Source organism: Phalacrocorax aristotelis, chromosome 10, assembly GCF_949628215.1.
Source record: "Phalacrocorax aristotelis chromosome 10, bGulAri2.1, whole genome shotgun sequence".
NCBI classification, from domain to species: Eukaryota; Metazoa; Chordata; class Aves; order Suliformes; family Phalacrocoracidae; genus Phalacrocorax; species Phalacrocorax aristotelis.
In genome coordinates, this window is record NC_134285.1 from 24,311,226 (window position 1) to 24,334,406 (window position 23,181).

Here is a 23,181-nt window from a genome sequence, read left to right on the forward strand (position 1 = left end):
GGTGGATCTGGATGCGCAATTGCTACGAGAGCTGTTGGCTCGGCTGTTCCTCCCCAGATGGTGCAGCACCCCAAGGGATGCAAGAGTTGCAGAGGTAGAAGGGGACCTTGGTTTGCTGCAGCTCTAGGCTGCCCTGCATGGCAGGCAGCAGGGCTGAGAGGGCATATTATGCTGCTGCCAGGAGCAGAAGCAGGAGGTGATGGGTGCTCTCAAGCTCAATGGGACAGAGAAGCCTGGCTGCCCTGGATGAGCAGCTCTGCAAGTCCCACCTGGAGATGTTGGGGTTGGAGCGAATCTTGACGTGGCACAGGATGTTGGGGAGCCGCTCCGGCACCAACACTCGGATCTGATCCACGGCGCTGCAGAGCTTCAAGTAGCCCAGATAGAGGCCTGGGGAGAGGGCATGGCTGCTCTGCTGGTGGTAAGCTAGCTTGTCCTGAGGAGAAAGGCACTGCTGGATTAAGCAAGTCCTCACAGCAGGGCTCTCTCCTGCCCTCATGTCAGGTGCTGGAGCACAGCCAGCTCAGCTAGCATAAGGGAAGCGGCAAAGCAGATACAATCCGGTGCCGCTAGGATGAATCCAGCACCATCCTGATGCCTCCCCGCAAAGCAACAGGGTTTTGCAGGCTGGTTGGGCTCTGCTCCCCCTCTGCCTGCAGCCAGGACCAAACCCTTTGTACCCTGGGCTCTGCTGTGGCCTTTAGAGCCTGAGGGGGGGCAGAGAGCACTGGTGGTCCCCCAAAGTAGCCCACTGCAATTCCCTGCCTTGACAGGACCAGCGCAGCACCTGGACAGAGATGAGCAGCGTGTCCAGAGCAGTGGGCTCCTCAGGGGAGGACACAGACTTGCGGCTGGTCTGCAGCTTGCAGATGGGAACCCAGCGGACGCTCTCAAAGGTCTGGTTGGTCTTCACCTCCTTCAGGGTGACGATGAGTATGTTTCCCTGTTTGTCTTTGACAGGCTCGAAGAAGACCTGCCCCAGGTCCTGGATGCCCAGCAGCCCCTGCGTGATGGGATGGAAGGGCAGGAGAAAGCAGCAGTTCAGGGGACGTGCTCAAGGCACAGTGCTCTGTGGGTCTGGACAGCTGGGACATGACTGGGGGTCTCCCCTCTGCCTGCTGGAAACCAGCCTGCCCAGCAAAGCACTCACCAACAGCCCCCAGTCCCTCTGCATGAGATTGTCATGAAGCCTGACATCCTATCACCCCATGACCAGGGTCCTGCCAAGAAGGACAAGGCAGGGACACCCGGTCCTGCCACTGACCAAGCTGTGGGCAGGACTGGCAGATCCTGGAGTTTTCCTGGCTGTGGCACATGCACGTGCTGCACCCAAGGGAGCTCAGCCCACAGTGGTCCCCCAAAAAGCACTCACTTTACCCGCTCAGGCCCACTCTCACCTGCATTTGTGAGATGGCCAGCAGCATCTTGAAGCGTGTCTGCAGGATGCAGGAACAGGACGACTGGGAGACGGTGACACACTGCCGCAGCCACAGGATCTCATCCCACATGCATGACACCTGCAGCACACCAAAGGGCTGTCACCACCAGCTGCTGCCGCCTGCAGCTGGCTCACACAAAAGTGCTTTGGGGAAATCAGTTTGCCTTTCTTTTTGAGCTGGGTTAGCAACATGCACCTGCACATATCACCTCTCAGCAGGGGTGCGATTTCCTATGCCACAGGCTCCCTGAGATGCCTCCAGAGCCTGTACCAAAAGGTAGCACCATGCCGTGTCCCCTCAGATATCTGTCTTCATCTAGGACTGAGACCTTCTTAAGACTGAGTAGAAGAGAGTCAAGAGAAGAAGGGAGAAGATAGCCTTCTGCCTCAGTAGATAAGGACCATCCAGCAAAAGATTTTGGCCCTGAGCTGCCTGCCTGCCCTTTCACTAAGCCTACTGACAGCGGAGGACCTGGCAGCAGCACCCAGCACATCCTCCTCTGTACAACAGAGGCAGAGCTGCCATGGCAGGATGCTGCGGTGAAGCAGTTAAACAGCTGAGAAGCCGCTGGCATCCCTGTGGAAAGGCAGCCTGCCCAGTGCGGCACTGGTCCATCATTCACCCATCACGGCACACAGCCTGCCCAGCATGGCGCTGGTCCATCGCCCACCTTTGGGCTTCCAGGGGTTCAGGTGGAAATGCCATTCCCTGGTGGTTTCTCAGTCCGTGCTGAAGCCCAGCAAGCCTGTGGGCTGCCTGCACTGCCAAGCCCCAGTGCCCAGGGCGGACAGCAGGCTGCTGCCAACTGAAGGCAGCGGTGGTGCACAATGTCTGCTTGGCTCACCCGGGCACTCCTGGGATGCGACTGGCTCTCAGCATCACTCTGCCCCGCTGAGTGTGGGAGGGCAGAGGCACAGCAGAGGTCCTGGAGCCAATGATGGGGAGCCCAGGAGCTGCCAGATGTTGTGTTGTCTGGTGCAAGTAGCTGGAGTAGCTCGTGCTCACTTTGTGCACACGGGGTGTCCCCTGATACTGCTCCCAGCCCCAAATCAGACCCAGCCAGCCCTGGCAGGAGCCGCACAACACCCCACGCATGATGGGCACAGCTGCCTGCATGGGCAGCACCAGGGAAGGTGCTGCAATGAAGGCACTCTGAAGACGTGGTGGTGTCATCTCAGCAGCATCGAGGGTGGCAGGCAGATTTGTCAGGAGACACAGTGCTGCTGTGCCCCAGCACACAGCACAGTGTCCCTGGGCCACCCACCTTGGTGAACCAGAGAAAATCCTGCATGAGCAGGCAGGAGTAGGTGTCATCAATCTCCACCACAGGGATCTGGTCTTCATGGGTCACCAGGATGTTGTCATCCTTATAGAAGATGGCTGTCAGGTAAAGGCCCCTGGATGGGAGGGAAGACAGACATCACTGTCACCCCCAGCTGCCAGCTTCATTTCCCAAAGGATCTCTCTCCCAAGGACAGAGTAGACACCCTGCCCCAGGTCTCAGCTCCTCTCCATCAGCCCATGGCAGAAGAGGCACACGGCCAGTACAGGAGCAGGAAAAGGAACCCAACACTGCCAGCAAGGTGAGCCTGGCCCAATGCCACAGCTGATGCCATGGCCGATGCCGTGGCCAGCACAAGGGACGGTAAGCGAGCCAACCAGGGGAGGTGCCCCGCTGGACCTGCTGTTTACGAACAGAGAAGGCCTGGTGGGTGATGTGGTGGTCGGAGGCTGTCTTGGGCTCAGCGACCATGACATGATAGAGTTCTCGAGTCTTGGAGAAGTAAGGAAGAGGGTCAGCTAAACCGCTACCCTGAACTTCAGAAGGGCAGACTTTGGATTGTTAAGGCGTCTGGTTAACAGAGTCCCTTGGGAGGCAGTTCTGAAGGGCAAAGGAGTCCAGGAAGGCTGGATGTTATTAAAGAAGGAAGCCTCAAAGGCACAGGAGCAGGCCATCCCCACGTGCCGTAAGTCGAGCAGGCAGGGGAGAAGACCGGCTTGGCTGAATAGGGAGCTTTGGCTGGAACTCAAGAAAAAAAGGAGAGCTTATTGCCTTTGGAAGAAGGGGCAGGTGACTCAGGAGGACCACAAGGATGTTGTGAGGTTATGCAGGGAAAAGATTAGGAAGGCGAAGGCCCAGCTGGAACTTAAACTGGCTGCCACCGTTAAAGATAACAAAAAATGTTTTTATAAATACATCAGTGACAAAGGAGGGCCAGGGAGGATCTCCCTCCTTTGTTGGATGCGGAAGGTAACCTTGCCAGGAAAGAGGAGGAGAAGGCTGAGGTACGTAATCCTTTCTTTGCCTCAGTCTTTAATAGTCAGACTGGTCATCCTCGGGGTTGTCAGGCCCCTGTGCTGGGAGGTGGAGCTAGTATGCAGAATGAAGTCCCAGCTGTTGAAGAGGTGGCAGTCACCGACCTGCTCCTTCACCTGGATGTTCACCTGGATGTTCACAAGTCAATGGGGCCGGAAGGGATCCACCTGAGGATACTGAGGGAGCTGGCAGAGGAGCTCACCAAGTCACTCTCCATCATTTATCAGCAGTCCTGGTCAACCGGGGAGGTCCCAGATGACTGGAAACTAGCGAATGTGAAGCCCCTCTACAAGAAGAGTCAGAAGGAGGATCCAGGGAACTACAGGCCTGTCAGCCTGACCTCGGTGCCAGGAAAGGTCATGGAGCAGATCATCTTGAGTGCCATTACGCAGCACATTCGGGACACCCAGGGGATCGGGCTCAGCCAGCACGGGTTTATGAAAGGGAGGTCCTGCCTCACTAGCCTGGTCTCCTTCTATGATAAGGTGACCTGATTAGTGGATGAGGGGAAGGCTGTGGACGTTGTCTACTTGGACTTTAGTAAGGCCTCTGACACTGTCTGCCACAGCATTCTCCTGGAGAAGCTGGCTGCTCACGGCTTGGGCAAGTGCACTCTGCGCTGGGTTAAAAACTGGCTGGGCGGCTGAGCCTAGAGAGTGGTGGTGAATGGAGTCACATCCAGTTGGCGGCCGGTCATGAATAAGCTAGGGCTTACGCTAGGTTCCCCAGGTAAGCTAGGTTCCCCAGGGCTCAGTGTTGGAGCCGGTCCTGTTCAATCTCTTCATTGATGAGGGGATTGAGTGCACCCTCAGTAAGTTTGCAAATAACACCAAGCTGGGTGGAAGTGTTGATCTGCGGGAGGGCAGAAAGGCCCCACAGAGGGACATGGACAGGCTGGATCATTGGGCTGGAGCCAATGGTATGAGATTCAACCAGGCTAAGTGCCGGGTCCTGCACTTGGGTCACAACAACCCCATGCAACGCTACAGGCTTGGGGAGGAGTGGCAGGACAGCCAGCTTCAGCTTGGGATTTCCCGGGGGCTGAGTCAGCTGAAAAGTGGGTGTCAGCCAGCTACTCCCCAGCATGGAGCTGCACGACGTGTACAACACCGCTCTGCTCTTAGCCAGTGGCTATAGCTCCTGCTGCCCACCACCCCATTTCAAACAGCGGCACAGCAAGTCTAGGAACGAGGTCCAGCAGCTCAAACACAGTCAAAGAAGAGCAAAGAGGAGTGGCTGGAGAGCTGCCTGGAGGAAAAGGACCTGGGGGTATTGGCTGACAGCTGGCTGAACATGAGCCAGCAGTGTGCTCAGGCAGCCAAGGCGGCCAATGGCACCCTGGCTTGTATCAGGAATAGTGTGGCCAGCAGGAGCAGGGCGGTGATTGCGCCCCTGTACTCGGCCCTGGTGAGGCCGCACCTCGAGTACTGTGTGCAGTTTTGGGCCTCTCAGGACAAGGACACTGAGGTGCTGGAGCGTGTCCAGAGAAGGGCAACGAAGTTGGTGAAGGGTCTGGAGAACAAGTCTGATGAGGAACAGCTGAGGGAGCTGGGGGTGTTTAGCCTGGAGAAGAGGAGGCTGAGGGGAGACCTTATCGCTCTCTACAACTACCTGAAAGGAGGTTGTAGCAAGGTAGGGGTCGGTCTCTTCTCCCTAGTTGCAAGCGATAGGACGAGAGAAAATGGCCTCAAGATGCACCAGGGGAAGTTTAGGTTGGATATTAGGAAAAACTTCTTCAAGGAAAGGGTTGTCTGACATATGAACAGGCTGCCCTGGGAGGTGGTTGAGTCTCCATCCCTGGAGGTATTTAAAAGAAGGGTAGATGTGGTGCTTGAGGGTATGGTTTAGTGGTGGACTTGGCAGTGATAGCTTAGCAGTTGGACTCGATGATCTTAAGGGTCTTTTCCAACCTTAATGATTCTATGATTCTATGATGGGGCCAGGAGACATGCTGGGGTGCCTGGAAGTCAAGCATGAAGGTGGGTGGTAGGAGGGTGGTGGGTCTAGAGGAGGGTGGGGTGTTTGGTGATGCTTGGAGATGGTGCAGGGATCTGGGTATAAGCGCAGCTTGGCCAGTCCACATGGAAACACCAAGGACAAATGTTTGATTTCTGGGCAATGGGACTCATCTCCACTGACACCACCAGCTCACTCCAGGCAAGAACCCATCTCTGAGCACCCCTCAGTCCCTGGCTTGTGCACACAGCTCCCAGCCATGCCCAGGATGGACAGCCCTATGTCCCCTCTGGAAGATGGGCTCTCCACCACCCCCGCACATCAGTTGCTCACCGCTTCAGCGTCTTGAGAAACTTGCTGCCAGGGTGGAAGAGGTGCTTGAGGCTCTTGGAGACAGAGTGCTTCCTGCTCTGGGGCTGGTTCTTGCAGGGCTCTGGGGAACAGAGAGCAGAGGATGCTGCAGGAGGAGATGAAGGGCCGCACTGGCAGTCCATGGCATGGCATGCCAACCTGGTGGGAAGGCTGTGCCAAGGTCTCCACTGCCTGAGCTGTCTCCCTGCTATGCTCATCCATGGGACAGACCTACTCCTGATGCCACCCCAAGACTCCCAGACCATGTCACAACCCGGGGGGGCCAGGCTGGATCCGCCACCCCAGCCTCCCTGCAGCGCCATGCTGTGCACTCACCATGGCAAACACAGTGCTGGTGGACAGTCTTCACCTGGCCCAGCAGATGGTCCAGAGCTTCAGCTTGTCCCCTTCGCCGTGGAGCCCGGCCATCGTACTCCCGCCAGTCTGCAGGGGACAGATGAGCATCACCTTCAGCACCTACTCCTCAGCCTGGGAGAAGGAGGGCTTCCTGTCCCCTCCTCCCCACGGCAAGTCAGCTCCTGGCACCCCACTTTTGTGTCCCACAGGCGCGCATGGCACAGCATGGCATGGCAGCAGTCATGGATGCTGGGCATCTCTGGGTGGGCTGGGCTTTGGGAGATCCCCAGTTTTGCGCCCCTCTTCCCAGGAGCACCCTGGCTCTGCACAGCACCCCATGGCCACCAGCCACCCCGCAGCACAGCAGGGACATGGCAGACGGAAAGAACAAGCTCCCATCTGTTGCTGCCACACTTCACTGGCCTTAAAAAATAAAATTCTTTCCAGTGTCTTCCTCCAGGTCTTCCCCAGAGCTGCAGCTTTCTCTGGGCAAGTGCTGAGAGCTGGGCTCACCTCAGCAAACATGTAAATAAGCTCTCCTGCCAGCTCCACCCGTTGTGAGACAGCAGCAGGACCAGGAGTGGGGCCGGGGACCCGCCGGCGCTTCTACGTTAGCTTTACATTAATTGCTTTAAACACCCCCTGTGTCCTGCCTGCTGCTTGTTTCCATGGAAAGTTCAGCTCTGTTAACTTTGGCTGGGGCTTGCCACTATTTTTAGGAGCTTTAAAAACACCCAGGGAGGTGCCTGTCTATATTCTGCTGGGCCAGGGAGGGATCTTTACTGAAGGGAGAAATATTAATGGACATAAAAATAAATAAAACCCACTCATGTCTGATTCACTTCAGCCATACTCTGTTTCGATGACGCGTGGATCTCAGTCACGGGCAATGTGACCCATGCAGGATGGCAAAGGGGCTTTAAAGTGGGTGCAAACAAGACCAACACCTACTGCCAGGACAGGGAAAAGCCAGGGTAATGCAGTGCATGGGTAGGTTCACTATATGCATTCATATACATGCAAATGTATTTTTGCATCTTTCCATACAGGTGCTAAAGCACCTGTGTATCTGCAACTAGAGCTATGCATGGTACCTGCACATCTCTGGCCCCATCACTGTTCATGTGCTGTCAGACCTGCACCTCAACCCATATGTGGTGCATTCACTGCTCATGTGCAGCAGCATGCCTGGTCCCTCGCTGCCTGGCAGGGACTACGCACCGCCGCTCTGCTACCTGCTCGCTGGGATGGGCTCAGCCTCCCTGGGTGCGCATAGGTCCTCTCCTTACACATCCGATGGCGCTGATTCTGTGGGACTGCCACAGTGGAGTGGAGATCCCACTCAGCCCTGAACTTCACCCTTTGGGGCTGCTCCTTCCAGTTCAGTCCCCCTGGCCTGTCTCCCCCAGCACCCTGGGGTGCCTTGTGTGAAATTGGGTGGTTTTCCCTCCTACTTGACCTGGTGCCAACATGGGGAGGCAAGTGCAGACAGCCCAGAGCTGGTCTCTGTGGGGCTCAGGACCCCCATCCCAGCTTGGTTTCAGGGAACACAGGTGCCCAGGGCTGGGCTGGATGGATGAGAGCATGCGCTGGCACAGGGAGCACGCCAGGCCCACTGTCACCCAGGACCAGGATGGCTTCAAGCCCTAGAGGGGCATCTCCACGGTCTGACCTGGGGCATTGCACCATGTCTCCCTTCAGCACATGCCAACGGTGGTTCTGCACAAGCTTGGCTGCTTTGGGGCAGATGTCACTGAGGCGGTGAGGACTGACCTCTCCCAAAACCTAAATTACAAATCTCTGCTAAAAAATCCAGAGGTGTTTTTTGCTTCCTACAGAGGAGATGGCTGCGTTGCTTTCCTTTTAGCTGAGAAAGCAAAACATCCTCTCTCCTAGCTTCCACCTTAGGATGAGCTGATCCACGTGGCCTAAAATGGCTCAACCTTTACCAGGCAACCAGGAGAATTTCAGGTTGAAAAATTAGTATCTGTCAAAGCTCCTATCAGATGGAGGCAGCATCATGGACCCCTGGGCACAGCCTCCCTACTTGGGCCAAGACTTCAAATGCTGCCTCTGCTGCCTGGTCTACTAGATCCCATCCTCGCAGTGAGAGGGACCCCTGATGGCACAGGGTGCTGCTGCCTCCTTGCATCAATCCCGCAGCTGGTGCTGGCTCCCATGGACATTCCCAGCGGTACTTACTGGAAGGGATGGCGAAAGGGGGCACGGAGGCTTGCGGGGGGCCCCAGCCCTTCATGTTGTAGGCAGACACCTGGACATAGTAAGCTGTGCCCTGTGAGGAGGGAAACCACACTCAGTTCACTGGCACCTCTCCCAGCTTGGCATTCAAGGGAAGGAGGATCCCCCTGTAGCCCAGTATACACCACAAGGAGTACTGAACTGGGAGCCCGCACCCCGGGTCACCAGCTCTGACCTCCCTGAGCTGTGCAGAGCTGTTGTTATCAGACAGAGAATCCCCACACCCTAGGTGGCTGGTTTGGGGGGGATGTAGAGGAAAGATGGGACATCGAGAATGCCCCTTGCCAGGAGATGCTCCAGCCCCAAAGACATGGGGCTTCCACAGCTTGGAGGGTTGGGGTTCTGCCTTCCTGCTGGGACGTGCAAGGATCCAGCCCCTGGAAAGAGCTAACCCAACACTGTTGAGGGCTTGTGGTATGGCAACAGTGATTAAAGGCCTCTGATTAAGGCTCAGTCAAGCTGCCAGATGTTGCAAGGCCTCCAGGCACTCATCAAGGCGGACAGGAGCCTGCGAAGCAGCTCTGAAAGCATGATTGATGGGCTCGGGCCAGCTCCTTGCAGTGGTGCTGCTCCAGGCTCTGCACAAGCCCAGTTCTACCACACACCAGGATAGTGCTCGCGCCCTAACAGCCCCTCCAGGGCTTCGGCACTGCTGCCCTGGCTAAGCCCCTAAAACTGCATTGAGGGCTTCCCCCGTTCGCTGAGCTGGTGGTCCTTGCCTGCCTGCCTGCCACAGAGCTTCAGCACCTCACCTCTCTGGCAAGGGCAACTCCAACCGTCCCAGCATCTCCCTGCATTCCCATCCCAGGCTCCATCCTTCTGCAGTCCCCACCCTGCTGCAGTCCCCACCCTGCTGCAGTCCCCATCCTGCCCCGTCTCTCCCCACTGGTCCAATCAGTGCCAAGGACAGGACAGCAGCCCCCAGGGAGGGGACAGCTGACAGGCAGCATGGCCCCTGTGGTTCTCAGGGAGATAAAACATCAGGGATCCCCCAGCCCCAACCAGCCTGTGACCTTGTAGAGCTCCTGAAGATGGAGACGGGCCTGGTCCCCCCTCTCCCATGAGTGATGGGGCTGGTGCGGGGGGTTGATCTGTGCAGGTGGCAGAGAAACAAGCCACTGATTTATTGCCCAGGAGGAGCACGGGTGGAGATGGGAGCAGGGTGGGGGACAGAGGATAAATCAGGCACTCGGTGAACGGAGCCATTCTGCCTCTCACCCAAGAGTCCCCAGGCACCCTGTGCAGGGGGTTTCCCCATTGCCAGGGCAGAAATGGCTGTGCACGGACATGTAGATCCCTTTCCCAGCCCCACACTCCTAGCTCTGCCCATGGGCTGTGCTGAACACTGTGGCACAATACTATTCGTCTTGCTCAAAATGATGCCCCATCCCCTCCCTCCATCTGCTGCAGGGAATGACCCCATAGGCCACACTATGGCCAGTGGCTTTTCCCAGCCATGGGCTCTCCCCTTGCAGCCCGGACCCCTGTGGGGCACCCTGAGAGCTCACCGACACCAGCCCCTGGATGGTGAAGTGCAGGTTCTTCAGCTTGTCGATCACAGCCTCTCCCAGTGGCGGTGAGAAGGTGGGGGAGCAGCTCCACTCCACTGAAAGGAGAGAGACCCCAAGGTGCCGCATGGCCCCAGAGCAGGGACAAGGTACCAGGGCTGTCTGCAGCATGTCAGGGCCAGCAGCTGCAGAGGGACCACAGGCAGCACGGGAGCTCGAGGCAGCTGAGAGAAGTCAAGGGAGAGGGGGAGCCACAATGGGCGTGACAGCATGGGGAGCTGTGGTCCTCCTCACCAAGCCACATCAGACAGGGTCAGCACCCTCAAGCGATAGGTCAGGAGCTGGGGATTGGGGAAATACTCCCAGAAGCCAAAAATATCTGGTTTAAGTGGGTGAAGGGTGCAGGAGTGGCAGGACGGCAAAGCCCCTCCAGTATGCGGGATGAGGGGGCAGCAAACAAGTGGCACCCTGAGTTTTGTCTTGGTGCAGAATGGTGGTTCGGTCTAGCTCAGTTCATTTGGGTGGTGGCCGTGCTGTCCAGCAGTGTGCAGCCCTGGCTCCTCCTACACTCGAGCACAAGGGTGGCTTGGCATCACTGCCCACGGCCCTGGCATGCTGGCATGGCGTGCATGGGGGTGAGTGCCCCAGCAGGCCCCACAGGCACACTCAGGGCACCTGCTATCACTGCATGTCCCCTGCACTGCTCTGAGGACCCCAGTCCCTACCTTTGTACTTGGTGACAACAGCTGAATTGACGCTCAGGGGTTCCCAGAAGGTCACCTGCACTGAGGAGCTGCTGGCCACAGAGAGGTGGACGTTGGTGGGGGCATCGGGCACTCCTGGGGACAGAGAGCACAGGGACCACTACAGCAAGGATTGTCACTCTGAACCCCTCAGTGTCCCTCCTGGGCCCCCCACCCCGTGAGCAGGGACGTGTTGCTGGAGTGCTCACCCCCCGTGCACCCATACGAGCCCTGGCATGGGGATCCTCTAACAGGCGCTGGCGCAGCCCTGTGCCTGGACCATGCACAGCCTTACTTCTTCCCCCAGCGTGGGGGCCGCCCCCCACAGCCACCAAGCCCTCCTGCAGGCACTCACGGGCATGCTCGAACCCTGCCTTCATGCGCTTGTAAAGCCGGTATCTCCACTCCCAGGCCTTGAGCTGCTTCTCCTTCTCGGAGCAGTCGGCGTTGGGCGCCTCGTTCACCACCTGTGCCGTCAGCTCATTGACACGCTGCTCCGCTTCCCGCACCAGTGTGGAAAGGTGCAGCGAGCGGCTCTCCAGGCTCACAACTATAGGGTGGGTGGGCACAGCCATGGGTCCCGGGAGGGGAGCCAGAAAGAGGGAAGAGAATGTGGTTAGGGCAAGCTCAGGCTCTGCTGGCATCAAGTTCTCATCCTGAGACACCATCCTCCCCACCATGACCTGCTCCTGGGCTCCACTTGAGTGCAGGGCTCCACTTGAACCCCTGCTACAGCCTGCACCAGTTTCTCAGAGCCCAGTGATCGCCTCCCCACCTGGATGCCACTGCCTCAGCTGCCCCGCTCCACCAGGTTGGAGACCTAAGTGATGTGCACGGCACGGCTCCCCCACACCAACTCACAGTGTGGGCTCTCCTTTGCTCCCGCCTGAAGCAGGGCCCTGGCGATGGGAGTGTTGTTGGTCATGATGGCGATGTCCAGGGGCAGTAGCCCCTCACTGTTGGGGGTGTTGAGGTCCAGCTCCTCAGGGCTGTACTGCTTTAGCAGCTCCTGGACCCTGTCTAGGTCCTGCAGCTCCACAGCCTCAAAGAGGGCAGCATTGCTCTGGAACTGGGTGGAAGGAGAAATGCAGGTCAGCTGAGCATGGGGCACCCTCTGCCACCCCACCAAACACCCCATCCCTTAACCAGCACCCCACAAACCCAAACAGGGCAGGCTGTCCTGGTCCCAGGGGCTTGGGAGCATCAGCTCTTTGCAGACACAACCAGATGATGCTGAGCAAACACCCGGACCACCTCCAGCCGAACTTGCTCCAGGGTGGCTTCACTTAATGCACTCTTGGGCTTCCACCCAGATGACAGCATCGCCCACACATGGACCCTCCATCCCCACCTTCCTGGCCACAGCAGCACTGGATGGAGCCCTTGGGCACTGACCAGGTAGGACTTGCGGAGCTTCTCCTTCTCGCCCCGTCCCGCCAGGCTGCCCTCATCGAAGGATGTGTAGTTGACACGGAATTTCCCTGACAGGTTTCGGTAGAGCCTCTTGGCTGCGTTTGGTGAGGAAGGGCCCTGTATCTTCCTGGCCTGTGCCAGCTGCAGGTCCCGCATCTGCTGCGTCATTTTAGGGGAGGATGACCTGGGAAAGGGCAAAGAGGTGTGGGGAAATGAGGCACGGAGGACGTGCCAGAAAGGCAGAGGCACATCCGCAGTGTTGGCACCAAGGCACGACCCAGGAGAGACAGAGCAATGCCTGGGCGGCACTGATGTGAGTGGCTGCAAGGTGGATGCTGGTGACAGCAATGCCCACATTGACCTGTTGTCAGCTGAGGCCAGTCTGTTCCTCCTCCCCATCACTGCTGCTGACCCTGGGAAGTCCTGAGGGGCTTGTGTGAGCTCTGTGGGTGAGACATTTCCTTCCAGACCCAAAAGCCAATCTGGCTGCACACTACCCTTGAGCTGGGATGCCCCAGCAACCTCAGGCTGCTCAGCTCTGCAACTGGTCCCCACCCATCACACCAGGAAAATCTCTCCTTACTCCCAGTCTCCACCATCCAGCTGTTAAAGAGATGGGCTGCCCAGACCCCTTGGGCAGTGGGGGCCGCAGGGACTGACAGCCCCCAGCCCCATGCTGGGTGAGCGCTGCCCACCACACAGTTGTCTTGGGACGGCCTTGTACACACTTTCCACATCCATCCTTCTAGCAGGAAGCCATCTCCTGTGCTTATTGCCATCCCTCAGCCCTCTTTGGTATGTGACTTTCCTCAGGGTCTTTATTCCAGCAAAGGACACCCTCTGAAAGCAAACCAAGAGCAGGGAATGGGCAAAAGGCCATTTCCAATGCCACCGAGACAATGCCAGGTTCTGACAGGGACCAGTGACCCCCAGTCTCCTGCTCACCAGCAGACCCAGGCTCCACAGCTGCTCCTCACCATCCACATTGATTAAACTACAAAATCTTTTCTCCACTCTGATTTTGATTTCTACTTTAAATAGCCATCATAAATATGTACAAGGCACTGGGAAAGCTGGCATCTTTTCTTGGCTTCCCAGAGTGGGAGCTGCCCCTCTCCCTGCAGCTGTGACCCTCAGGTCCCCACCAAGACTTCATCCCCAGTGGGTAAAGTCCCTGGCTTTAGTGCGAGCATGGCCTCGCTGCTGTGTGGGACTTTTGCCCATGAGTCATCCCTTACAGCACTGAGGGTTTTCACTGGCGTCAAACATCTGATCCCCTCCTTGCCATAGCCCATGGCACAGTTCCCAGACAAGGAGTATCAGGTCTAAAGAGCATTTAGCACAACTACACTTAACACAGTTTCTCTCAGTTTTGACCCCATACCCTTGTGTATAAGGTCAGGTATTTACAGACAAGGTCTTCCCCGTATCACTTTATTGGTTAAATATCAAGCAAGGGGTAAGCGTGATAAAAAGCATGACAGTTGTCTAGCAGGTCATGCCAAAATGCTACCGTGAAGCTGTGTCTGTGATGATGATGTTTATAAAGCCATCATCAGGAGGCAGGATATTAATAACAACCTCGCCATGTGCATCGTCCTGATTTCAGATTAGGCACAGTGGCTGCAGAAGTCCTTTAATGATTTTACCTTTTATTACTGTGATATTTAAAAGCGAAAAATGATGGGGAGGTTGGGTCCTGCCAATCACTCTTCTCACTGGCTTCAGCCTACAGATTTAGAGGTCTCAAGCATGGCCCAAGTGACAGTGTCGAGCTGCTGCCCTGGATTCCTCCAGGGATGGGTGTCACCTGAACGTAGGGCCTTACAGACCAGACAGACAGACAGTGAACACCAACCATGTGAGCTTCAGGTGGCAAGATACCCCTAAGCAACCTTGCAGAGGTTGGGGAGATCTGTGCAGCAGAGTCCTGCTGGTTGGGGTGGGGGGAAAGGGGAGCGGCTCTCCACCAGGAGGGCATCACCACGTGGAGAGAGACCTGCACAACACAGGGAAGTGCTGGAGAACTGGCCCTGGGCTCACTGGGACCTACCTGGCTCTGGATGCAGAGCGCTCAGCCAGCCTGAGCACATTGTGTTTCATTATGGTCACAGAGTAGCTCCTGGCATGGCCAGTACTGAAGACTCCTCGTGCCAAGGTGCTCCACACATAGCACCTACAAGCTTCTAGAGGTGGCAAATACAAGACCCCAGACACCAAAGGAGCAGAAAAGCATCACGCAGTTCTGCTGTCACTGGTAGACAGAAATTAAGAGAGAAAAGCCACCCATGCCTGTGCAGGCAGAGCACTCTGGTAGGAAGAGGCAACCAGAAAGGCAAGTCCTGACCCATGGCCCAAGCCCAAGAATCAAAGCGCTATTTGATGTAATTAGGAAAGAGAAATAACCAACTCGAGAAATGCTCCAGCAAAATCTTGACTTTTCTCTTGTGTACAAGAGCAACCTGCTGCCCAAGTCCTCCTCTCTCCACCTCCACCTGCTGCTCAGAGGTTAAGACGGCTCTTTTAGCAGGCTCATCAACAGGGTGCCCAATTCCTCTGTGGTTCCCCTTCATCCAAGGAGGCAACAATGCTCTCTCACATCAGGAAAGGAAGGAAGATGCCAAAAGTACCTCTCTGGAAGCTGGGTTAGACCCTGTTGTAACAGATCCCTGCTCCATCCATGCTTGCAGAATCAAGGTTTAAAAAAAGGAGTGGTGTTTTGGTGCAAAAGCCAATTAAAATATATGGCAAACGACCCAGGCCAGGCAGACTGCACAATTTGGAGGAAGTTCTCACAGAGATGGTAGAAACGGAGGCAACACAGATAAATTTCTATTTTCCCTCATCTGTTTTGCTTTTTATTAGAAGAGATGGAAATTATTCAGAGCTCAGGAGTGAACACCTATCTATATTAAACAGTCTGCCCCGAAGATAAAAGTTTCCTGCCCTGTGGTTATGAGTCATCTGGACTCAGTCTTGATTTATCTAGAGCTAAACTTTGCCATGGAGCAACTGATAGCTGAAAACAACACCCACAGATGTCATGCCCTCAAGGTACAACCAAGCCAACACCAGCTTGCCCAGATGGCAAAGCCTCATCCCACAGGGAGGTGGTGGGAGGAGGTCCCACCTCCTCTCCCTTTATAGTCTCAGTGCAGCTGAACTAAATTTATCTCAACCACAACCAGTTCTTGTTGCTAATTATTTACCTACCTACTGCAAACAATGCAGCAAGGGAATGGATGCTATGCCTGCCCAAAGAGTTCAGTCTTCTGGCTGTGGGGTGTGTTAGCAGCCGTCAGAGAGGTGGTGTGGTCTGCAATGCCATAAATCCACGTACCAGCGAACTCCATGCAAAAGGCTGAGGTTCTGCTAAAGGATGTGTTAGGGCTGGCCAGGCCCACCTCATGAAGGCAATACAATGAGGATTTCTTTTTTTTTAAAGCACATGAGGATTGATGTGCATAAGACTTCATTTTATCCCTCCTTCTGCAATGAACACAAGGAAATCCACTGGGTAGTTTATAACGTTGTGGTTTCTACATATTATGGGTTTTAATGCTCCCAACCTGCAAATCTTGGCCTAGTAAATAGTGCTAATAATTATTGCAATTATATGATTTTAAAGGCATTTTGTTTAAGGGTGTAGCCTCTCCGAGCCTTCAGCAGAGAACCAGTCCACATCAGACGGGGCTGCACTGTCCCACTGGCAGAGTGCAGCCTCTGGGCTGGGTGGAAGGAGCCCTGCTTGCCCTGAGCCCAGCGGGGCCCGGACATCCTTCTCTGAGCATCCATGGGGATGGCCCATGCTGGGCACCTGCTGCAACAGACGTGCAAACCCCAGGGGTACTTTGCCCTCCCTGCTACCATGTGCTTCTGTCTTGGAGACAGGGGCTGGAGGTACCTAGACAGGCAGGCAATGACTGTCCTGGCTGGAGATCACAAGATGTGGCCATCCCACACCACCTCCCACCAGCGGGAGCCTGGGCTGTGAAAAGGCTCATGTGCTAGTGATGCTGCTGCTGGCTGCAATGGTCTTCCAGCCAAAACCTGAGGCTACCCAGTCCCCGCCACCCCCCATGCTGGCCATGGAAGAGATTAGCTCATGGGCGCCTGCCCACACTGGCAGCGAGAGGGCAGACTCCAGCCCATGGTGGCAGACATGATCTCAGCGCCACGCTTCCATCCTCGGGGTCGGTGTGGGTGGGTGTCACTTTGGGAAGCTGCTCCCTGCCATCTGCAGCCTGATGCAGCAGAGAGAGAAGCCACGGGGCTCTGTGCAAAAGAAAAAGGGAGCCCAAAGGACAGAGAATGAAAGGTGTTAATGCTTTGAAAGCATGAGAAGGCTTGGGGCATAGAGGAGGAGAAGAACTGGGTCCTTGCAGAGCTTGTTGTAGCCTTGTGGCGCTGTGGATATCAGTGGTGCATTCGCACAAGCTGCCAGAGACGCTTTCCTGAACTGCAGTCCAATTCAGTCCATAGGGTTATCCAATGAAGGAAAAGCCAAAGGACAGGAGAAGCCTGAAAGACAGTTATCAGGGAGAGCCAACCCAACCCAGCCAACCTCACCCCAGACTGGGAGCTTGCATCAAGAGATCATCTGGCAAGTTGAACAGGCTGTTCCAAAGAATTCAGAGCGTGAGGCATCATTCCTTGTTTGAGCACACTCAGCCCAACCCCACGACCAAGGCCATGCTCACCCTTGGCACACGCAGGAAATTGCAGGTTGTGGCCACACTTGGACACTAAATACTCCACAGCAGAATCCACTTGAGCTCCTAACACACACAGGAGCTCCTCTTGGCTCATGGGGACACGAACCAGAAGCTCAGTGCCCAGCATGAAGAGATGCTGCTGATGCACGCGCATTTTCCTCTCTTTCTACCCGACTATAAGCAATTTTTCAGGACTGGGGAAACAGCGGGTCCAAAGTGGAGCACAAGTAGGGAAGTCCTTTCAAAAGAGTGGGATTTCATAACCTATCAAAAGACACTCAAAATTAGGACAAAACACTGTGCTTAGCATCCCTGCAAGGTGGCAGGACTCACAGGAGCAGCCTGTACACCAGTCACTCATCCTGGGGTGTGTGAATCTCAAGGGTGTTTAAACATTGTGTGGTGACCTGGACACGCAAAGATGGAGAAAAACACTCCTGCTCTGCGGAAACATCCGCATGCCTGGAAAATGCACTTGCTTCTTGAAACCTGGGTTCAGGGGGAGGCACCAAACCAGATCCAGGGCTTTGTTTGTTTCCTACAGATTTGCTTTTTTTTCCCCCATTTGGCAAACCCACTGGGTTTTGTTTTGAATGGAGCTGAAACGAGCATGCCTCTTTTGTTTAGCAATAACAACTAACTTACATGGATCCTGCTCCTGCCAGGACATTTTTGTTTGAGCTCCAGAAGCCCAATGCTATTAGCCCAATGCTCAGAGCTCAGTGTGGCGCAAGGCCAGGAGCTGCTGCACACCACCCGGGTTGGTGAAGGTTTCCCTGAGCATCAGGCAGCAGTTTGGCAATGCTGGTATGGCTGCACACTGTCTCTGCCATCTCCATACCTGGCACACCACAGTGCATGTAGGTGCTTCTAGAGAAGCTCATGACCCACAGCAGAAGAGAGTGGACCCCATGGCCACGCGGCTCACCACATCATGGCATGGCATTGGGTTTGAAAGCTGACTCCCAGCAGTGCAGTACATGAATAAGCCGGAGGAGAAGAGCACATCCTGGGCAAGACCTGCAACATCCCACCAGTGTTCAGTGCTCTGCACCTCTGCAGGGGAAGAAGTGGAGGATTGCCCCATGGAAGCAAGAGGGAGTCAACATCGTGCCTCGCCGTCCAGGCTGTTCCCCAAATCCAGAGGCTTTTGCATCCCTTGGGGAACACTTGTGCTGGGAGCGTATGGTGAGGACCCCCTGGGACCAGCCCTTGCTTGGCTGCCAGAGAGGTCATGGCAGCGGGGAAGCATGTGGGTTGGACTTATGAAGTCCCACATCACGGGGCTGTTTGGTGAGTCAGTGGTCTCCTCCTGAGACATAGCCATGTCCCCCAGTGCAGCACAGCAGGGAAGAGCCTGGCCGCATGGCTCGCTCCCACCATACCTCCCTCCTAAATCACAGGCTCTGAATCTGGGAGAGATGGAGACTTCAGGACTCCAAGAGAAGTACTGAGCCAACCAAGTAGATCATTTGCTGACAGTCTGCAGAGGCCTCGCACAAAACACCACATTTCTGCAGGCCCAGCAGTATGTTTGGGGAAAGAAGGGAACAAAGACACCCAAGCAAATTCTGCTGCAACATAATAATGCTGCTGCTACCTTTTTTAAAATTAATCATCCTGATCACTATTTTTAAGTGAGCTTAGAAGGAGCCTGTGGCTCAACTCCCATTAAAATACAACCAAAATCAGACTTTCAGTTCCTTGGTCCCCCATGACAGTCTGCCATCACAGTCAGGACTGCTGTCACATGCATGCCATAGTCACGATGCAGCATCACCCTGGCCATGCCCACACACGTGTGCCTCGTGGGCAGCCTTCCGCCCTGCCTGCACACACACCTCACACAGCTTTGCCAGGACACCAGGGCATTTCCCCTTAGGGACTGTGCTAAGAGGCGGCGTGCAGTGGCTGGCTCTCTAGCCAAGGCTGACTACCATCAGCCCATAACCACCAGCCCTGAGCTGCTCTGAAGGGGGCACCAGCTGGCACAGCATAGCTCCAGGCACCTGGAGGTGTTCATTGAGGGAGGGGAAACATAAAATCCCAGACACTTGCACAGGCTGCTCCATCTGTGGACCCAGGTCAGGAAGGACACATGGGAGGGTAGAAGCAACATCCCCATCAGGCCCTCAGCTCTGTACCCCAGCCCAGGTCTGCTGGCTTCACTGTTTTCCTGAGGATTCACCCCAGCAGACCTCCTGGCCTGCCCTGCTTGGAGGCTCACACCTAGAAAATCTGCTTCCCTGCTTCTGCACTACCAAATTTCTGTGGGCATCAAGCTAAGCGAGTAGGTGAATTACAGACTAAAGGGTGTCCCTCCCTGAAGGGGTTCAGCAGCCACTGCTCGGGGTGCAGCATCCCCCTGTCACCAGCACCACTTGCCCCTGGGGCACCTCCCAGTGCCAAAAGCCCCCAGTGCCTCCCCACTGACACGGGAACTGGGGATGTCAGATCTGCCATCAGGAGCTCTGTTCAGCCCCAGAGTCCTGCCTCCCAGCCAGGGTAAAACCTCCATGCTGCACTCCCCACGATGCCAGCCTTTAATTGCTGCTTGACATTAAGTATCTGAGCAAGGAAGTCTTGGGTAAATGTTCTTGCTATGGGAACACACAGTGCTGAGTCTCTTTAATTACATTGTTTTTGTTTGGCTTTTTTTATTAGTTGTGCTGTGGCTTCCCCTCCCTGACAGGCCAGCGAAGCACACGCTAAATATGGCCGGGTTTAAAGTCCACTGTGAAACCCGAACCGCGGCACCAGACTGGCTGGACTCGGTGCAAGCCAGGGTTATGCTGGACACGCATTCCAGCCACCACGGTCCTGCTCCGGCTCTGTGCCCCGCCCCGTCCTGCTCAAACACCCGCCACTGAAGCAGCTCAGAGCACCACTACGCTCCAAAACACCTACGCATCCTCCTCTTCCTCACCCCACTAAATCCTAATCGGAACATAGCCTAACCCTTTACTCCACAGGCCCCAAGCTGCCCCATCTCCATCATACCCATCACTTCCACGCTGGTCCCCAACCCACCCCGTCTCCATCATATTCATCACTTTGGCACTGGTCCCCATCCCAAAGAACCCTGCCCCACACCTGCTCAGCCCACCGCCGGGCTGCCCCTCAGGCCCAAGAGCCCTCTTCCCACCGGCCATGCTGCTTTCATCTTCCTCTCTCTCCCTTGTTATTTTAAAGGCATTCCAGAGGATGCTGTCAGGCTTGGATGTGGTTTGGTTGGGTTGTTTGTTTTCGTACTGGAGGTTTTATGATCGCATTGGGAATGAGCTCTAATTGAGCTGCAATTCGAATTGCAGTCCATGGGTATTTGTTTCATTTTTGGAAAGGCTTAAACGGCAGCGCAGCTTAGGCTGGAGAACGCATTTAGTTTTAACTGGAACCTGATGGAGACAGGACTGAGTGGGACCGGCTGCTCTGAGCTGTGACCAAAGCTCATGGGGAAGCCCTGTGCGGCCGCCCCGGCGCCAGATACCCACAGCAGCAACAGGCAGCACCGGGTGAGACCACAGCCCTGTGACCACCTGAAAACGTTGCTGCTGCCAGGCAGGAGGCAGACAGAGCCAGTCCTCTGGTGCCAAGAGCCAAGTACGCAGCCCTGGGGCCTGCAAACTCCTGTGCCGTGCAAACCCCTGTGCCATACAGACCCTTGGCCCCTGCAAATCCCTGCCCTCTGCAGACCCCTGCCCCCAGCAAACCCCTGTGCCCTGCAAACCACTGTCCTCCGCCAATGTCTGCACGACAGGATCTGTGACCTTGTGCTCACCCAGCATCCCAGAGAAGGAGCTCAGCTCTGCTGCCCAGGCTGCTCTGCCCCAGGAGCTGGCTGGGTGCTCCTTGCTCGAGTCGGGAGCTGCCTCCAGACCTGAGCTGCTCGCAGGGACCAGGCAGCAGGAACAGACAGGACCTAAAGGTCAGCACCCAAACTGACCTTCACAGGATCTACGTTGGTGTCAACTTCTGCTGACCGTGCCCTGCGCCAACTGCCAGAACTAGCAGTTCAGCCCCAGCACCCAAAATGTGCCCAATGCTTCTGGCACACGCAACCTGCTGGACTTTTGCAGGTAGGGACGGGAGGACAGACAGATTTCCAAAGCACAGAGGTACTGGCCAAGCACCTGCTCTGCATTGCAACAGTGTTTCCTCCAGTCCTTCCAGGATCTCACAAGCCCGGATGCTGAAGCAGGTCAACTGTGCTCTGGAAGACATCCCCAACCTGCTGGCATCATCCCAGCTAAATCAGACTTCCGCATATTAAAAGCGGATGAGGAGTGGGGACTTACTGCCCCTCTTTCAGGAAGAAATCCTATCCCAGCTTGGCCTGCCAGGAACAAGCACTGCTGTGTGCCACAGATGCATGCGTGCAAACTCTTCTTGGGTGTATCAAATGCAGAAGCTGAGTCATACGACGCCTGGTCTCAAAGATCACTGAAGGTACAAGGAAGGGGAAAAAAAAAATCTCTGTGGGGTTGCAGGGCCTCAATTTGGACCCAACCAGAGCAGAAGGTGGATGCTCAGTGTGGGGATGCTCAGCTGTGTGTCTGGGGCTCAGCTGCCATGCTGGGAGGAAGGAGAAGGGATATAAGATCACACTCATCCAAACTTGGTCCCATCCCCTCGCTCAGACCCTGACACCCTGTTCTTGGAAGGGAGTGGGGCAGGCTGCTGGAGAAGCTGCTGTGCCAACCTCAGCCTGTGTGGGGACAGCAGCTGTGTCTGAGCACCGTCCCAATGGGAGAAGGGGCCATGAGATCTGGGATGGCATTGCCCCAGCTCCTCTGAGGGCTGCTGCCATGTACCGCAACATAGTGAAACACCCAGGACCCACTGGGAGCCAGGAAGAAGCAATACCTTACCTCCCCCCATGATGACTCAAGCATGTGCAGGAGGAACGCTCTGCGTTTCAGCATGGCCTCGCAGCAGGGCAACATCCCGCGCTGCCTCCTCCTCACCCTGCTGAGACCCACTGGGGCTCTCCCCTCCTGAGACTGGCTCCTCTGCACCACTGTGCCCCACTCCTGGGATGATGGGGTTCCACAGCCCCCACGTACCCAGGCCCCCCACGACAGTTCAAATGTTGACTCAGCTCCTTGCTTTGCTGGAAACAGGGTTCCTGGGAGCTGCAACTCCGCTGCCTGGCCCTGGGGCTGCAGCTCACCCCGGCACAGGGGCACAGCCACAAGCCGTGGGGGATGAGACCTACAGACTCATCACAGCAGTGAGAGGCAATCAATTTGAACCCCAACCTGCGGGGATGACAAGCAAATCTTTTACCCTCCTGCGCCACCTGCTGCCACCAGGAAGAATATGCTAGTGAGATCCGGCTTTCATCAGAAACCACCTCTTCTCCAAACTCATGAAATTGTAGAAAATTGGCCCAAGAAGGACTTCTGGAGGTTATCTGAGCTCACTGCCCCATGCCTGTGGCTGGTCTCCAACCCTAGCCAACTACATCCCACCTGTGCTTCGCAGCCCTCCAGGAGACCTACCCAGTGCTTCACCGGGATGTCCCTTCTGGTGGAAACCCCCCTCCAGTCCATCATCCTACCCAAGCCATCCAGCTAGGCAGGGACCAAGCTGCTCAAGCGTTCTGAAGCTGCACAATGGAAACCAGCACCACTGGCTGAAGACTTCCAGAGCTGCACCCAAAGGGTTATAAAAGGCAGGCCACAGACATTGATCTCGGTGGGGAGGAGGAAACGACGGCCAAGACACAATGGAAGAACAGACAAATGCACACACCCGGCTCCAGAGCTGCTGCCCAGCTGGTAAATGTTACTGGAGTCAGAAAATCCCTTTCCTGCTGGAAGGCAACCAGCAGGACCCAGCTGGCAGTGTTGGGCACACGGGCTACTACACACAGGGTGCCCTGGCACCACTACCAAGAACAGCCACTGCCCCATTGGGGATCTCCTTGGACTGCCGGTGGCATGTCCCAGGCTGGCTTCCCGTTCAGCACAGCTTCATGCCTGGCTTTGCTCCGAGCTTGCTCCACAGCCAGCTCCCTGTCTAGCACCCACCAGGGTCTTCTCCTCTGACAGGAGGGACCAGCCACACCATGTAGTTTTGCTTGTGGGGTCATGCCAGCACCATCCAGTGCAATGCCAGAGT

The 23,181-nt window shown here is 55.9% G+C and overlaps 1 protein-coding gene across 1 annotated transcript in view; it reads right to left on the reverse strand.

The window, feature by feature from the left end:
* Window positions 1–23,181, reverse strand: part of LOC142062822 (ankyrin repeat and fibronectin type-III domain-containing protein 1-like) — a 235,807-nt gene that overhangs the window by 6,522 nt on the left and 206,104 nt on the right. Inside the window, exons 6-17 of the mRNA XM_075105883.1 lie at window positions 12,326–12,527; window positions 11,792–11,999; window positions 11,286–11,480; window positions 10,913–11,026; window positions 10,188–10,285; window positions 8,623–8,713; window positions 6,400–6,507; window positions 6,046–6,145; window positions 2,704–2,836; window positions 1,398–1,517; window positions 788–1,003; window positions 270–436 (exon numbers count right to left, since the gene is read on the reverse strand). Coding sequence (XP_074961984.1) covers window positions 270–436; window positions 788–1,003; window positions 1,398–1,517; window positions 2,704–2,836; window positions 6,046–6,145; window positions 6,400–6,507; window positions 8,623–8,713; window positions 10,188–10,285; window positions 10,913–11,026; window positions 11,286–11,480; window positions 11,792–11,999; window positions 12,326–12,527 — 1,752 coding nt within the window. The remainder of the gene's footprint in view (window positions 1–269; window positions 437–787; window positions 1,004–1,397; window positions 1,518–2,703; window positions 2,837–6,045; window positions 6,146–6,399; window positions 6,508–8,622; window positions 8,714–10,187; window positions 10,286–10,912; window positions 11,027–11,285; window positions 11,481–11,791; window positions 12,000–12,325; window positions 12,528–23,181) is intronic.